General features: G+C 41.9%; 1 protein-coding gene across 4 annotated transcripts in view; it reads left to right on the forward strand.

The window, feature by feature from the left end:
* HNMT (histamine N-methyltransferase) overlaps positions 1-16,116 on the forward strand; it is a 51,905-nt gene extending 35,789 nt beyond the window's left edge. For 3 of the 4 annotated variants that reach the window (XM_073305369.1, XM_073305367.1, XM_073305368.1), the window contains 4 exons: positions 3,095-3,202; positions 8,237-8,367; positions 10,659-10,752; positions 14,709-16,116. In XM_073305369.1, coding sequence (XP_073161470.1) covers positions 3,095-3,202; positions 8,237-8,367; positions 10,659-10,752; positions 14,709-15,064 — 689 coding nt within the window. In that variant the 3' untranslated portion in view covers positions 15,065-16,116. Of the gene's footprint in view, positions 1-3,094; positions 3,203-8,236; positions 8,368-10,658; positions 11,022-14,708 lie in introns of those variants that run through there. The other variant, XM_073305371.1, reaches the window with a different exon arrangement.
* Positions 16,117-17,467: the final 1,351 nt, after the last annotated feature.

Genomic DNA, 17,467 nt, shown 5'->3' on the forward strand with positions numbered 1-17,467 from the left:
AGCTGTTTGGGCCCATTATAGCAGACGACTGAGAGAGTCTGCTGTTGACTACAGCTTGTGCCTTATTAAGTTTCCACTTCAGTGCACAGCATCCTAATGTTGCTGTACCTGTAAAAAACATAAAAGGCATCAACTGTGCTGTAAACTATCCCTTTATTTAAAATTTTTAATTAGAAACTTGATGGTGAACATAGTGATAGCCTTTAAAAGGTAATTGTATTAGAGAGTTTAAATACTTCCAAAAGTCTAATTGCCAAATTGTTGATAACGCAAGCTGCTGCATATTTGACTATAAAATGCCTCAGGACACCTGTTTGCATATAAAAGAACTAACTGAAGTTAATTAAGGCTGTAGATTAAGTCATGAGTCAAAGTTTTTTTGTTTCAAAATAAAGTAAGGGTGGTGTGGCCATGGAAGAGTAGAAATTTCCATCAACATATGGAGATGGGAAATTCAGATTTTTTTTCTGAGACTGGCACAGCCTCTCCAAGGGGATAATTCACTTTACAGAAGATTGATACAGAAAATGAACTCGGTAGTAGTTAGTTAACAATTCCACGTTTCCAGATTTTCCCACAGCAGACTGTGAACAAATTAATTTGCTCTGATTTTCAATAAAAAGAAATTTTGTGATCGCAAAACCACAGCTATTTGTTACTTCTGAAATTCAATTTCCCTTTCTTGAAAGAACATGCTTACACAAATGTCATGTAAATATTTGTTTTTAAAAAGATACTTAGCTCTGAAAAGATTAAACCCTTCCTTATGTTTTTATGTCCCTTTAATAGGGCCTTATTCACACACATACAGTGCAAGACTTGAACCCTTCAACTGTAGTGTGTAGTTACAAACTGTAATGATATGTAGCAGAGCATGGCAGGGCCCTCTTGGTTCCTGCCTCTGCTAAGTCTACAAAGTCACTCTGAGACTCTGGGGTCAATAGCCACTGGTGCAATTTATTCACAGGCTTGTTCCCACCACCGTTTCACAGTTGGTCCTTCATCATCTGCAGGCAGGAGGGAGGGGAGAACTACCTTCCTGCTTCCACTGCTTGCCTTTTCCCTTCCTTTCTGCCTCCCCACCCTGAGGCTTTTATACAGCCCCAGGCTAATTAGGCGGCAGCTGTCTCTGCATCCCCAATTAGGGCCAGGTTATCTACAGCCATCTCTAATCTATCACCCTGAATAGAAGCTGGCGTGACAGAGGGCTGAATCAGAAGCCCTTTGCCCAGCACCCTGTCACATGACATTTAGTAAGACCAGAAGCAAGGCATGGACCTCTTCATGTCTGCAGTGGTATGATGAGAAGAAGGATGGTCCAGTGGTTAGGTCACTAGCCTGTGATGTAGGCAACCTGAATTCAATTTCCTATTCTATTGCCAACTTCCTGTGTTACCGTGGGCAACTCTGTGCCTCAGATCCCCATCTGTAAAATGGGCATAATAGTACTTCCCTACCTCACATGGTGTTGAGGCTAGATAAGTGAAGACTGTAAGGTGCTTAGATAATGGGAGTCATAAGTACCATGTGTATCAAAAAAAGTCCCATTAAACCAAGCTGGTGAGGAGAGGGGGAGGAGGGAATGAGCATGTGAAAAGTTGCCTGCTTGCCTCCAGGAAGGTCAGCCAGCCTTTCAAACACATCTGTATCTCTTCAACTTACCAAATTCACTCCAGTTATCCATTTTTGCCTACGTACATTAATGCTGCTTCACTCAACCTACTCAGCTGGAAGTCCATTCCAATTATTCACCATCCCTCCATAAATTCTTCTTGCATACATTCTCTGTTATCTTAAATCTCTGCCCCTAGTTCTACTTTTGATTGAGTGTCAAAAATTTTATACTTTAACATAGTTTAAATGCTTCAATCTTGTCACCTTTCATGACTAAATTCACCTGCTCCTTGTAAATAAGACACTCTATTCAATTTTTCATTTTAGTTGCCCTCTGTTTTCACTCTCTCTATCTTAACTGAATGTTTAGACAAATAAGGTAACCAACACTGGACACCAAAACTATGCAGCCAATGCAGTCCAAGCAATGCCTTTATAAAGTATTACAGCACAGTGTCCTAGGTTTCCTTCGTCATACAAATGAACATCTTATTTACTTGCTTTACCGGTGCTGCATATTGGACTAGGAATTTAAATGTTGGGTCTATCAATACACTCATCAATAAAATCACTGCAGCAGATCTGAATGATCCCTTGTGTACAGAGAAGAAGCAGCCAGTGCTGTAATATTTGCTTTATGCTCTATACACAGACACACAGTATTGAGCTTAGTCAGTCACAGAAAGAGCAAAGGACTTTAAGGACCAAAGGAAAAAATGGAGATTTGCTTCAGCTTTCAAATTAATTTTCTTTTTTTCCCCTTCCTCATGTGTCTCATTAGCCAATTAGCCTTTGGGACAAAGACCCCTAATTCACTCTCAAAAATAAACACAAAACACTCTCCAAATAGCCTTGTAAAATACAAATGGGGGAATACTGTGATGGCTTAGGGATTTTCTAATAGAACAGAGAGCTTTTTACCTCTGGTTCATTGGTTCCACACCAGCCTGGGTTGGTAGTGACTAGAAATGGGGCAGATCTGCCGTTTGGATCCAGATCTATACTTGCCAAAGATCAGGGATGATTGTATCCCGGGTTTTGGTATTGATCACTCTCTAACAGTGGTTAAAACCAGATGACAGCTATTTAGTGGCATGTGTGAAACAAAATAGGAGGTTCAGTCCATTTTTGAGAGGACATGTGCACATATCACTACAGAACATCACATCTGATACATCTGATAGTGTCAGAGAAGTCAGACTCATGAGGGAGTGATGGAATTAATCGTCAGTCCCTAGAGACAGATCTTCCAGAAAGGAGTTGAAGAAGTTCAGTAAGAGCAATATGTGGAAGACTACACTGCCAATGCCTGTGTGATACCTGTCCAGTACATAAATAGTGGATTTAATCGCCATGGCAATTGATCTGAGACCTATATTTTTTTTTAAAAAGAGGGATTTTGGGAAGGATGATAGCTAGCAGAACCCTCACATTTATCCCTGCTCTGACCTTTTCATTCTGTTTCATATTTGTATCCTAGGTGAAATCGACCTTCAGATTCTCTCAAAAGTACAAGCTAAACATCCAGGAGTTACCATTAACAATGAGGTGATAGAACCAAGCAGTGAACAAATCCTCAGCTACAAAGGTATTTGAACTAGCAAATGCATTTAACAAAGTTGACCACTGGCTAACATGTCATCTTTATAAGGCTTTTTGTTCCAATTTCGCCTCAAAAAGAGGAAATTACTATCTTCATTTAGGATTAGTAATTATTAGTAATTAGTAATTTTTCAACTGTACTGCAGACTCCTGCCTTCTTAGCAAGGTCCTAGTTCTTGATCTTGCAAAGAGCTCTGTATGGACAAACCTTATAACTACACAGATGCCTCTACTGTATCCCATTCTTAGAGTGCTTTTCATGGCACTCTTTTTATCAGTATGTGCAGTGTTGGACTGCTATCTGCAGCCATGCCTCTTTACATTGCTAGGTGATCAGATTTTATAAACTAGATAGGGTTCAGTAACTGCATGAGAGAGCTATAAGTAAAACCCTGATGTTTTAGGATGTAGTGTTTGTGTTTCAGTGGTGTGGTGTGCTTCCCTCTTCCCACTGACTCAGTGTCCCAGAATGGCATTGAGGGGTCTGCTTGAAATTGTGTTTAACAAAAATGTCAAGAACTATTTTTAAGTGGTCTGCAAATATTAACTACCTAATCCTCATAATACCCTACTGAGTTAAGTATAGTCCTCACAAATTAGGTAACCAAGGTATAGAGGTTAATTAGCTTGTCCAAGATACAGACAGCGTTAATGTACAAACTGGCATTCAAAAGATCTTTGCTTTCAGTCCTATGCTCAGAGGTCTGGAACATGCCTCTCTCCATAAATCAGAGATCCTCACTGATTGTTTTGTGAGAAATGCCATGGCATATCTAATAAAGTATGTGTTTAGCCTTTGCGCCTGGCCAAATTCTCACTGAAGTTTCAACTAAATGTATTCATTTTGATTGCCAATCTTAGCCAGTTATGTGCTGTCAAACACCTACTGGGTTCGATCAGTACATGGCTATACATATTCTGGTGATGGGCGAACTGATTTCTACATATAGATTGTACTCTTTTGGAAGCAGGGACTGTGGCCAGCCTTGCACCTCGTGGGCGCAGACCAGTACCAGATCAAAATGTGCAAGTGACTACACAAAGTATAAGGCAGTGGAGAATCAGGCTCTGCAGCTTCTTTATGGAGAGTGCCTGGAATGTGTTGGGTGCCCTCACACTATAAATAATACACTATTTTCTCTCATCTAAAAATGCTAACTTTCTAAGTGTATGTCTCACTGCAATTAAAAACCTGCAGCTGGCCTGTGCCAGCTAACTTGGGCTTGTAGACTTGGGCTGCAGGACTGTTTAATTGCAGTGTAGATGTTTGGGCTTGGGCTGGAGGCCAGAGTTTAGGACTTTGCGAGGTGGAAAGGTCCCAGAGGTTCGCCTACAGCCTGAGCCTGAATTTCTATACTGCAATTAAACAGCCCCTTAGCCTGAGCCCTGCAAGCCTGAGTCAGCTGGCATGGGCCGGCCGCGGGTGTCTAACTGCAATGTAGATATACCCTTAGGTTTAGAGGACACCTTTAAAAATGCAGGATTCTTAACATGAAAGAACTTGGAGAGACAAGGTATGTGAGATAATATAATTTATTGGACCAGCTTCTGTTGGTGAGACAGACAGACAAATAAGCAGGTGACCCAGAGAAGAGCTCTGGGTCATTGTGGATCGTCCTCTGAAAACATCCACTCAATGTGCAGCAGCAATCAAAAAAGCTAACACAATGTTAGGAATCATTAAGAAAGGGATAGATAATAAAACAGAAAATAACATATTGCCTCTAGATAAATCCATAGTACTCCCACCTCTTGAATACTGCGTACAGATATATTGGAATAAAGATATATTGAAACTGAAAAAGGTCCAAAAAAGGACAACAAACATTATTAGGGGAATGGAACAGTTTCCATATGAGGAGAGATTAATAAGATTGAGACTTTTCAGTTTGGAAAAGAGACGACTAAGGGGGGATATGATAGAGGTCTATAAAATCAGGACTGGTGTGTCAAAAGTAAATAAGGAAGTGTTATTTACTCCTTCTTGTAACACAAGAACTAGGGGTCACCAAATGAAATTATTAGGCAGCAGGTTTAAAACAAACAAAAGGAAGTATTTCTTCACACAATGCAGAGTCAACCTGTTGAACTCTTTGCTAGAGGATGTTGCGAAGGCCAAAACTATAACAGGGTTCAAAAAAGAACTAGATAAATTCATGGAAGATAGGTCCATCAATGGCTAGTACCCAGGATGGACAGGGATGGTGTCCCTAGCCTCTGTTTGCCAGAAGCTGGGAATGGGCAACAGGGGATGGATCACTTGGTGGTTACCTGTTTTGTTCATTCCGTCTGGGGCACTTGACACTGACTGCTGTCGGAAGACGGGATACTGGGCTAGATGGACCTTTGGTCTGACCCAGTGTGGCCATTCTTGTGTTCTTATCCTGGGACCAACATGGCTACAACAACACTTGCATACACAAACTTGCACAGTCTGAGATATTCTGCAGGAAATCCTAGAGAAATCACCATTATTTTGTACAGTAAGTTCAAAACCTGGGGAAACCTCAAGACACTTGCAGGAAGCACATCATTTTTTCACTAGCTGCCTCCATCACACACCTTTCTGTTCATTTTAAAGGTAGTACATAGGACATGTGAGGAGATGAGCACAAAAGGGGGTTCATAGGCAACCATTAATAAAAAAATTGTCTGTCTCAGAGCTATAGTGCAAGCTTCCCTACTAACTTTTAGATTGCCCCAGATTTAGACTATTGATGGTCGGACATCAGAAAGTTTGACAGTTTGCTTTGGGTATGCATCCAATAGTTCTGATCCTTCTGGAAACTCTCTCTCTCTGAGAACTGTCTGAATTTATGGGATATGCACACCACACAAGACAAAAAGAAAAGGAGGACTTGTGGCACCTTAGAGACTAACTAATTTATTTGAGCATAAGCTTTCGTGAGCTACGGCTCACTTCATCGGATGCATTCAGTGGAAAATACTGAATTTCCACTGAATGCATCTGATGAAGTGAGCTGTAGCTCACGAAAGCTTATGCTCAAATAAATTGGTTAGTCTCTAAGGTGCCACAAGTATGCCTTTTCTTTTTGCGAATACAGACTAACACAGCTGCTACTCTAAAACCACACAAGACAAGGCTCTCATGAAATCTTTGTGTACTTTATGATCACCTCTAATCTCTAGCCAGTTAATTGGCTGTATAATCCTATTTGGGGCATTTTTTCGGGAAAAGGTAAGTAGGAAAAATTAAGTTGTTTCCCTTATTTTAAGAGTTCTTAAACTAAAAATTAAATACTAAACTAAATTTCTAACTAAAATTCTGTTGATTTGTAACCATGTTCACAAAAAGTATCAACCTAGGTTTTTAGCCCCAATTTCTCTTTCTGGAGAATTGGAAATACAATCTGTTTGGTAATTCAGAAGTCAAATTATCAGTCTCATCTGCTACTCACTCTCTGGGAGGAACAAACTAATCCTCTAAACTAAGCACATCAGTCCATGACCCTAGATGAGCTTGGGTCTACGCTGTGACTCCAAATAAAGCCTCCACCTAGATTGCAACACCCTCTGAGTTTCCTGGCCAGCAGAACATTCTCTGATATACAGCCATTAAACATGGTGGGTCTGATTCTCATTTACACATTAAAGCCCCTTTGTACTGCCAAGAGCCTTATATTTCCAGTTTCAGTTGAAGCCAAAAGAACTGTTATCTGTTGTAGTATTTCGGGGCTTCTGAAACCAGGGAGAGGACCTTGGAAGACAGAACTGCCATGCAAATCTGGAATAAACTGGGGAGAGAATTAGTAGAACTTTGCAGAACTGCTAAAGGGAAAGTTTGGGGTTCAGATGAATTTTTAGGTGGAGACTCCTATTTTATCCAAACCAGTTTGCCTTGTTTGGATTTTGACATAAAGGAACTATGCTGTCTGGGTTGGTCAGTGATCCGATTTTCTTCCTAATGTCTTCTCACAAACTGTCTAGCAATTAAATTGAATCAGATTGTACCAGATTATTTGCAATAGTGATATGGACTGCTGCTGAATGATGGCTGAGTTTAAAATAGCAAATTAGATTTGAACTGTGGGCACAGAGACCAGTGACTGGTTAATGGAAGAGAACAGAGCAACATCAGCAGCATCCAAAAATGGTAACCCATCTCCACTAGTAAAGGAAAAGAACATAAGCACTGATGGAGCATTTCTCATCTATTCTGCTGGGCTATATCATCATCAAAGCCCTAAGAAGAGAAACCCTGTGATTAGCAGTGTTAAAGTGCTGATTTTAACAAAGCATGTTCTTCTGAACAAGTGTTGCACATTTTAGGCTGAATTTACCACTGTCATGCTGCTGTTTTTATGCTGATATAACTACTGGAAACGACGTAGTTATACTACATAAAACTGGTAGTACAGTGGTGAATCAGGCCCTTGACTCAGAATGAACCCACTTTAAACACACTTCCCTCTTCCTAATATTCAGTCTTTTTACACACATTAAAACAATGCTGAAAATATTTCTCATATTACACTCCTATAATTAACATCACTCTAATACCCTCCCTTTCTTCCACTCTTCAGTATAAGACCCTGAACGAAAGGCTTGGCTCTGAACACACTCAAAACTTGGAGAAGTTGGGATAAGGATCTAAACATTGCTCCTTTCTGTTATGGTCCAAACCAAAGCTTGGGTTCAGGCACTAGGATTTTGAGGAAGCTGGAGCCAGATTAAGTTCCTAACTTTCAAATTTTTGCTCATTTCTACTGAAAAGTCTCTACAGCTAAGAGTGACAAAGATAAAGGCATCAGATCCCATTTGTACTTCATCCCACAAAGACCTGACCAGTCAGTCCCTCACAGAACTGGGCCTATCGTTACTATTTATTACCTTTATTTGTTCACATACTATAACATATAGGCTTCATTTTTAATATTCTGTTATTACATTAAAAATGATGCCAACATGTAACTTTTGGCTACATTACAATTTTGAATGGAAATTGTTTCCACATTTGCTCAAATGAGATAGACTAAACACCATCCTCTCTGTATTTTAGAACGTGTAGCTAAGACATCGAACCTTGAGAACATAAAGTTTACCTGGTATAAGGAGACGTCATCTGAATATGAAAGTCGAATGAAGGAGAAAAAAGAGTTTAAGAAATGGGACTTTATTCACATGATTCAGGTAAAAGCAATGCATAGTAAATGTTGTTGACGTCTGTCTCTACAGAATACACCTAAGGTCGGTGACCTCGTTGTGCACTTTAATGAGAAGAAAGGTAAAGAATTATAAAGAAATAAACTCAACCTACTTAAATATAAGTGAGCTGCAAAAATGAAAACTGAGGTACAGCAAGGCAACTTTAGGGTTCAGTATCCTCATTAACCAGGCTAAAGGTGGCAGTCAGCTGAGAAATAAATGTTAACTGATGTTTTTTTGAATTTTTCCTCTCTGTGAAATTTTCTTTGTACTTTTAGGTTCACTGAAGTTATCACAGACCATGTCTTCACTGCTAAAAATCTGTGTATTTTTTCCCCTCAGGGTAACTAATGCAGGTGAGCTAACCCAATGTAAAACCACAGTGGAGACACGCTACAGATAAGGTAGGCAAGGTCAAGCCCACGTGGGGATATAGTGCTCACCTCACCTAGTTTAACTGATGGTAAAACTGTAGTTTTAAAACAACTACAGTTTTACCATCAGTTAAACTAGGTGAGGTGAGCACTATATCCCCACGTGGGCTTGACCTTGCCTACCTTATCTGTAGCGTGTCTCCACTGTGGTTTTACCTTGGAATAACTCAACTGTATTAGTTACCCTGAGGTAAAAAAGGTAAAAAGACAAGGGTCCAGTGAAGACAAAGCATCAGAATGATTAGTGCAGTCACAGAAAGGCACATTCATGGACCAGACATTGCCAGAAGAATTTCGGGAAGGGGGAAGGGAAGAATTTTAACAAACATTAAATTAAACACTTCGTGCTGAAATCACCACGTAGCCTGGTTAGTGCTGTCATTCAGAGCCAGTACGCCATGCCAGACCATACCGGCTTCCCCAGGCCAGCAAATTAAAGGGCCTGGGGCTCCCTGCAGTGGCCGGAGCCTTGGGCCCTTTAAATTGCCACCTGAGCCCCACTGCCGCAGCCCTGGAGTAGCGGCCGCAGGGCTCTGGCAGTGATTTAAAGGGCCAGGGGCTCGCGGCTGCTGCTACCACAGCGGAGCCCCAGGACCTTTAAATCTCTGCCCGAGCCCCAGGGTAGTGGCAGCAGCCAGGAGCCCCAGGGGCTTCATCGGCGATTTAAAGGGCCCGGGGATTCGCTGCGGGAGTGGCGGCCGGAGCCCTGGACCCTTTAAATGAGCCCTGGAGCTCCCAGCCGCCTCTGCAGCTGGTAGCTTTGGGGTGATTTAAAGGGCCCCGGGGCTCCCAGCTGCTGCTACTGCAGCCGGAGCCACGGCGCCTTTAAAGGTCCCACTTCTTCTGGTTGAAGCCACGCCTCTTCCGGTTGAGGCCACGCCCCCTGCTCAGGTCTCTGGCGTACCAGTAAGTCCTGTAAGTTTCTTTCACCCCTGATGGTACATAACCTACATTATTCTGGACACATCCTATTTTTATTGGCTAGAAACGGTATCACCAGCAAAATTTTCAGCAATTACACAAAAGTTCTTAGTTTCATTTTTTTTAAAAGGTATACAATGCAAACTTGGACAAAAAACTTAGGGCAAGATCATCACTTGCCCAACACGCCCAGACAAGGTGTAAGTGGGCATAGACACCCCTTCACTCCTCTGTGCAGGGTAGCCATGTTGCAGCTACCTCCTCTCATGCAGATGGGTGGGAAGTGGGCGGAGCTTATACATTGCCCTTGCCCACAGCGTGTCAGTCTGCAGGGGTGAGCTGGTGCAGAGAAGGAAGTTATCTGCTCCAGGTCAAGGGCTGCTGCAGCTTACTTACTTACTGGAGCAAAAGGGGAACCAGGACCAAATTGTGGCTCTGAGCAACTACCTGATGCCTCTTACTCAGGGCTTGTAGTAAATACAGTATTTAGGAGCTGACCCTTAGGGTTGCCAACAGTCCCTTAATACAAGGGACATCCCTTATTTTTTCATCTCTGTACAACAAGAGCAGGAGTTGCTGAAAGCTTCTCCCCCTGACATAGCTACTGCTGCTTGCAGGGGCTGGAATAATTAAGCTGACAGAGCTCTTGCCCAGCTACATTTGAGTGGCTACATTAGAAAGCTTACAGAGGCGTAGCTGCATTGGTGCATCTGTGACTCTGTGAGCTCTCTAGTGTAGCCGTAACCTCAGCTTCCTCTCAGGGATACCCTTCCACTGCTGCTCCCACTCTCTGCTCATTTTCTGCCTGCTTTCTGGCTACACACAGACAGATGCTGCCCACGCCCCTGCATTTGCCATCAATCTCCAAGGAACCTCTCAGGCTTGGAGTATTTATTTTACAGTATTTCTTTTCATTTCCAGATGCTCTACTATGTAAAAGATTTTCCTGCTACTATTCAATACTTTCACAGTCTGCTGGAAGCTAAGGCTAAGCTCCTTATTATTCTTGTATCAGGTAGGTGATCTTAAGTGGGTTCTTTCCACACTCAGTGCAGATCTGAATGTGCACCTATGAAGACTGCATGTGGTTCATCATAAGTTCATCATAAGCCAGTTCTCAACTTAATTGCTGTACTATAGAACTTAAGCTCCTAGCTTAGTGAATTGCCAGCCGACCAGACATGTATTATATGGTGTGTGTGTATGAGATCTATGTTTTATATGCAGTAGACTGTATGCCTCAAAGCCCACAAAATAAAAACAGAGCTTTGTGAAATTCACAAATCAGAATCTTGGCAACTTCATTTGTAAACAAGGATAGTGATAAACTCATAATAGACAGACAATGAACTAAACAGGCTTGATCCTGACACCCTTACTCAGTTAAGCAGTGCCATCGATATCAGTGAAGCTACTCTTGCATTACAGGTTTCAGGATACGGCACAAAGACTTGTAACTCCTAGACACATGTGGCATTAAGCAAACAGCAGCAATGGTGCTCTGTTATGCCATACAACAGGTGTTGGTGGACATATGGTCCATTTTCCCCTTTAACTGCCCATTTCCTTAATATCATCATTTTGTGGAAAATCTCATCTGCAGAATTAGATTGGCTGTTTCACATCTGATTGAGATACTGTATGATCGATTCAGTAGCAAAATGGAAAAACAAAATGCGTTAGGATTCTACAGTACTGTGACATCAGGTGACTATGGATTTATTAACATTACCATGACTGAAGTCTAACATAACCCTCTGGGAAATTTCTCATACAGTTATAAGGGATTTTCTGACGCTAGGATACAGTAACATGTAATCGTTGCTAAGATATATAAACGTTCACCTATGATTGTTTTGGCAAGGCCCTTAGGCAACTAAATACCTTGGAGGAACAGGGCCTCAGTGCTTAAAAATTTTGTTTTTATTAGATTTGGGAAAATTTGTAAATTATATATTGTATATGTAAAATGTATATTTTAAATAATGAAGCTCACCCCTTTTTGTGTTTGAGAAAATTGTGCTTTTTGCAGGCAATTCATAGATGTACTATTCAGAATTGTTTGTGAATCATATTTGGCTGGTAGCTTGTTAGTAAGCTGTTCAGTGCAAGTATTCCATATTTAAAATTACAATAGTTTACATTAGACACACAGGTGACATGTTTCAGTTCCCTAATTGTATGAGCATAACTCTTGAAATCAGGTTCCTGGCACAGATACCCGGAAATCTGAATTTGAAATTTCTTGTCCATGAATGTTCTGGGATATTCACTTGACTCCCTTCAAGCTACCAGTAAGTGTATTCACTGGGATATTCATGGGAGGCAAACATAAAAAAGGGTATGAACACAGTCAAAAGGAATTTTTACAAATTTGAACTAATGCATTAAATATTTGTAGTCCTCACCCAGCGTTACAGTTTTTGCATGGTATTATTCCTTATTGTACTTCTCTCTGAAAATGCAACTCATAATTCACGATTGCATGAGTCAATCTATATCTACAAGTAGGGCTATTAGAAAACATATGTGGACAGTAGTGATTGCTGTGTCTGCAAGTCTGAGTTATGTGTCACAATTTTTGATAGGCCAGCCCTCCCACTCGAGTCAGAACAAGAGTCTCTAGGGTAGGATTTCTGACCTAGAGTGAAAACAACGAGGAGTCCTTGTGGCACCTTAGAGACTAACAAATTTATTTGGGCATAAGCTTTTGTGGGCTAAAACCCACTTCATCAGATGCATGGAGTGGAAAATACAGTAGCAGGTATATATACACAGTACATGAAAAGATGGGAGTTGCCTTACCAAGTTCAGGGTCAGTGCTAACAAGACAATTCAATTAAAAGTAGAATACCAAGGCAGGAAAAATCACTTTTGTAGTGGTAATGAGGGTGGCCCATTTCAAACAGTTGACAAGAAGGTGTGAGTAACAGTAGGGGGAAATTAGTATGGAGATATTAGTTTTTGTAATGACCTAGAGTGGCCTTTAACCTGCAGAGAGGTGAACTGGTGACAAGGAAAGGAGGAAGATAATGGAATAGAGAAGAGCAGAAAGCAATGGAACCAACAAGGGAAAGGAAAACTGAATCAGAGGCAGTTTAGAATAGCAAAGAATAAAAAATAAATAAAACTAAGGGAAGAGGGGGAAAAAGAAGGGAAGGAGAAGAGCTACAGAGAGAATGAAACAGGAAGAGAAGGGTAAGATGGGAAAACTACAAGAAAATAAATAGGCAAAAACAGTTTCAAAATATAGCTCCCTCCAAAACAAAACAAAACAAAAAACCCTGGGACTAAAAAGAGAAGAATTGATAAGGATATGTGGTCCCTCTATGAAGGTTTCAGTCCCTCCCAGTCACTCTGTACCTTTCGAGAGGCCAGGACAGCTACAAGAGTTAAGTTGTAGTGTTTTTAATCACAAATCAAAAAAAAAAACCCCATTAAGTTCACATCATCTTGAAAACAAAAGTAGTGCCATATGTTGCGCCCACAGAGAGCTATTATAATAATACTCCATTCAAGTAGTGTGTAATTGCTCAGCTCAGAAATGGCACCAAGTCACTGAACACTGACACCAGCAACTTTTCTGCAATTAGTGCTCCGCATTCATTTTCAACCAGGTGAGAAAAAAATAGCATCAGAGTCTCCTCTAAACCACTGAAGTATTTATTACACTGTAGGTAACTGTTTACAGACAAAGCCAGTTTTGGAGAATGGTTTATTAGTTAGGGGAATTTAGAGTCCTCTCTCTCAGCAGGTCCTCAATTAGGCCTGGATTTACTTCCAGCCCACCCAATCAGGGTGGTGTCATCCTTCTTATAAATGATTTACACTGGAAATGCTGAATCATGGAACTGAGATTAGAGAGAATAAAGAAATAAATCCTGCATTGTCATCAGCTTCCCTGACTCTTCTTTTTCGAATGTCCACTGTCTCAGTACCTCATTAATTCGAAGTATGTCTCTGCTGTGAATATGTACTTGTGTACAAACCTGTGATCACTATGGGGCAGATTGTGGCTGGTCCTTACATGCATGTGGAGGATTGGGGAAGGCTATAGGAGCATTCTCATAGCCCCCCGCCCACTGCCTTGCACAGCCTGAATAAGAGCCAGCCAAAATAGCAAGACCTGATTGCTCTGCAGAGGTGCAGAGAGGGAGGAATCTACCCAAGACTGTCCCTCACCAGCTTGTGTAATGGGACTGAGGGGTGTAGCAGCAGACATACTCACTTTGTACCCTAAGCAGCTTTGAGGTAGAATTTTGCCCTAGCCTTAAAGTGGTGTGGCTCTGTACCATCCTTTACTCTGGGCTCTAGGCAACTTGCACAGCCTAACCCTATATAAATATTAGATATAACTAAGTGCTTTGTTTTATCATTAACAAGCGTTAAACTTTAAACCTTTAAACTGCTGAATAATCCCTGTATTCTTTCAGGGCCAAGGCTTCTATATGTCCTGGATAAAGGGCCCAGTCCTGAATCAGTGGTTGTTTTGTCATTGACAGCAGTAGCAACAGGATCAGGCCTTTAATGAACTGTGCATAACGGGGCTCCCAGGTTAAGGGGTGGGTCTGTGACGGAATCCTCCCTGAGGCCACTAATGCTGCACAAGCTGTCTTATGAGTGGGGTTCAGTGGGTGAATCCATCCTATCCCTTCCTCCAAACCCCACTGGGTATTGGTACAAGGGAAGCAAAGGCAGGGGTGTGTGGATCTCCTATGCAAATTCTGAGGATCATGCCCTTTTGCTGCCACACCCGTCTGCCTTGATTCCACTGTGTGCAGGCCCACATGCACTCAGGGGTCTTACCCATTTAGTGTAGCAATTATTTTGCATATAGCCTCTGTGCTCCTATGTCATGGGCTGTGCCTCCTGAACGGTTCAGCTCAGAATTGGGGCCATAATGCTTAAAATAATCCATCTGAAACTTTGTTTAAATACACTCTTATTTTTAATATGATTTTAATCTGGCAGGAACCAGTGGCTGGGCTAGGCTGTGGAAGAAATATGGACCTCGCTTACCTCTAAACGATCTTTGCTTATATGTTTCATCTGCTGACATCAAAGAGCAACTCAATACAATAGGGCTGAAGTATCAGGACTATGAGCTTCCATCCACTATGGACATAACTAATTGTTTTATCAAAGGGAATAAAGAGGGGGAGCTGCTGCTGGATTTTTTGACAGAAACCTGCTATTTTAGTAAAACTGCTCCTCTTGACCTAAAAAATGAAATAATGGAAGAACTAAAAAAGCCTGAATGCAGCGAGGAGAAAGATGGAAAGGTTTTTTTTAACAACAACTTGAGTGCAATAGTGATTGAGCCATGACTAAGATCTACTGGATTTCTCAGTCCAGAAACAAATGATCATATACAAACAGTTAACCACTTACATTTCTGAGTGTCTTTTATACGCTACAAATTAAGTTCACTAGGGTATGTCTGAGAAAGTTTATAAACAGTTAGGAAATTAATATTAATAGGTGTTACAAATACATGTTAATACATTACTAATTCTTCAAAAATATATTAATACATAACTTGCTATTCAGCAAGTTATACTTTATTATATGACAGTTCTATAATCAGAGTACATATAACTAGCACCATTAATCAAAGCCCAACAAATACAAAACAATGAACTTCTGATGGATGGGTAAGGAGTAATATTGACCTTGAACAGATATCATTATAATTTAAATATGCTATCCAGCCAAATATTTTTTTAAATGAAGTATGTTTGGAAATCCCCAGTACAACTCCTCAACCTAGCTTACAAAACTCTTCCCCCATAACTACCGATCCTCGGGTTGGTTCCTCTGCTGCTGATGTGGTTTTGAAGTTGTTGCGACACTGCCTTCAAAACAACATACTTCTGGTTATCCTCTATAGGAATTAGTTGCATACATCTGCTGCCCTACTAATCAACACCATCCCATAGCACTGCTCCCCTGTTCACGTATTTCCAAATTTATTTTGTTTCACCTACAGCTTCCCTTCCCCATGAATCAGATTCATATACACAACTGACTCTGGAGAGATAAAGCTATAGCTCTCATAGACCATTTCTCAAAATGAACATACTCCCTGGGCAATGGTGATCATAACTTCCATGCACACAGAATGTATTGGCTCTTCACATCAGGTGCCCAGATCTCTGCAGCACTGGATTAGAGAATAAGGTAGCATGCAAGTCCTTGGTAGGAATGAGTTGCTGCTGATCTTTTAAACCAAAATGTTGTCTCAGGTTTGTATTTTCAGTTAGAGAAATATGTATTTTCCCTCATTTGTCTTAACTCTTGTGTAACAAGGGCTACATGTGTCTGGTGGCCTCCATAATGTACAAGATATAAAAATAAAACTTAAAGGATGAAACAGAAATGGCATCAGTGGGATTCTTGTTTTCAACAGAGTTACACCAGGGCTGGATTGGGCCCAGTGTCATCTATAACAGTGGTTTTCAAACTTTTTTTCTGGCGACCCAGTTGAAGAAAATTGTTGATCCCCGTGACCCAGTGGAGCTGAGGATGAGGGGTTAGGGGTGTGGGAGGGGCTCAGGGCTGAGGCGGGGGGTTGGGGTGCAAGAGGGGGTGCAGGCCCTGGGGTGGGGACAGGGATGAGGGCTTTGGGGTGCAGGAGGGGGCTCTGGGTTTGGGGGAGGCTCAGGGCTGGGGTAGGGGATAGAGGCACAGGCTTACCTGCAGCGGCTCCCGGTAGTGGCACAGCAGGGGTGCTAAGGCAAGCTTCCTGTCTGCCCTGGCACCGGGGACCACGCTGCGCCCCAGAAGCGGCCAGGAGGTCTGGCTTCTAGGCAGAGGTACGTAAGCAGCTCCACGTGGCTCTCGCCCGCTGGCACCACCCTCAGCTCCGGAGTGCGGAGCCAGCACTGGGGTGGGGGCAGAGCACGGAGCCACATGGCCTCCTCACCTAGGCATGGGACCTGCTGCTGGATGCTTCTGGGGCACAGCGCGGTGTCAGAACAGGTGGGAACTACCCTGCCTTAGCCAGGCAGGGACTTTTAACGGCCCGATCGGCGGCGCTGACCAGAGCTGCCACGACCCAGTGCCTTACATTCCGCGACCCAGTACTGGGTCATGACCCGCAGTTTGAAAACCACTGATCTATAATATAAGCCATTCGGCAAGAAGCATCTTCTTCTGAAGTTATCTAAGGACATTGACCCATTTCTGACTCAGGGTACGTCTGCATTACAGCTAAGAAAATGCTTCCCAGCTCAGGTAGAAAAACCATGCACTAGCTCTGCTCTAGCTAGCAGGCTAAAAATAGACACATAGCTGGGGTAGCCCAGGGCCAGGGGCTAAGTATATATTAGGGGGGATCTGGGCAGGTTTGTATTTGGGAGTCTAGGCCAAGCTACTGCCCAACCTACCCCCAGCTACATGCTAATTTTTGTGTGCTATCTTGAGCACACTCCCAGCTGTAGTGTAGACATACCTTGGAGGACTTTTTCATGCTTCTCAATGCTGGTGAAGTGACTTCATCCTAAACCCCTTTCCTAAACGTCACTGTCTTGACTTCAGTAGTTGATTAATTTGTTTTAATAAATGATTTCATGGTTTTAGTAGCTACTATGCTATATACAAGATGCAGTGCTTAGTGGAATACAAGGTAGGTGCATGAGTGAATTGAATAGCTTGAACACTCAGTTCATTCAGTGAGGCAGGTGAACTTGATTCAATATTGGAACGGTTTACTGTAGATAATGCTTTAG

Source organism: Lepidochelys kempii, chromosome 11 (genome assembly GCF_965140265.1).
Source record: "Lepidochelys kempii isolate rLepKem1 chromosome 11, rLepKem1.hap2, whole genome shotgun sequence".
Lineage (NCBI taxonomy): Eukaryota > Metazoa > Chordata > Testudines > Cheloniidae > Lepidochelys > Lepidochelys kempii.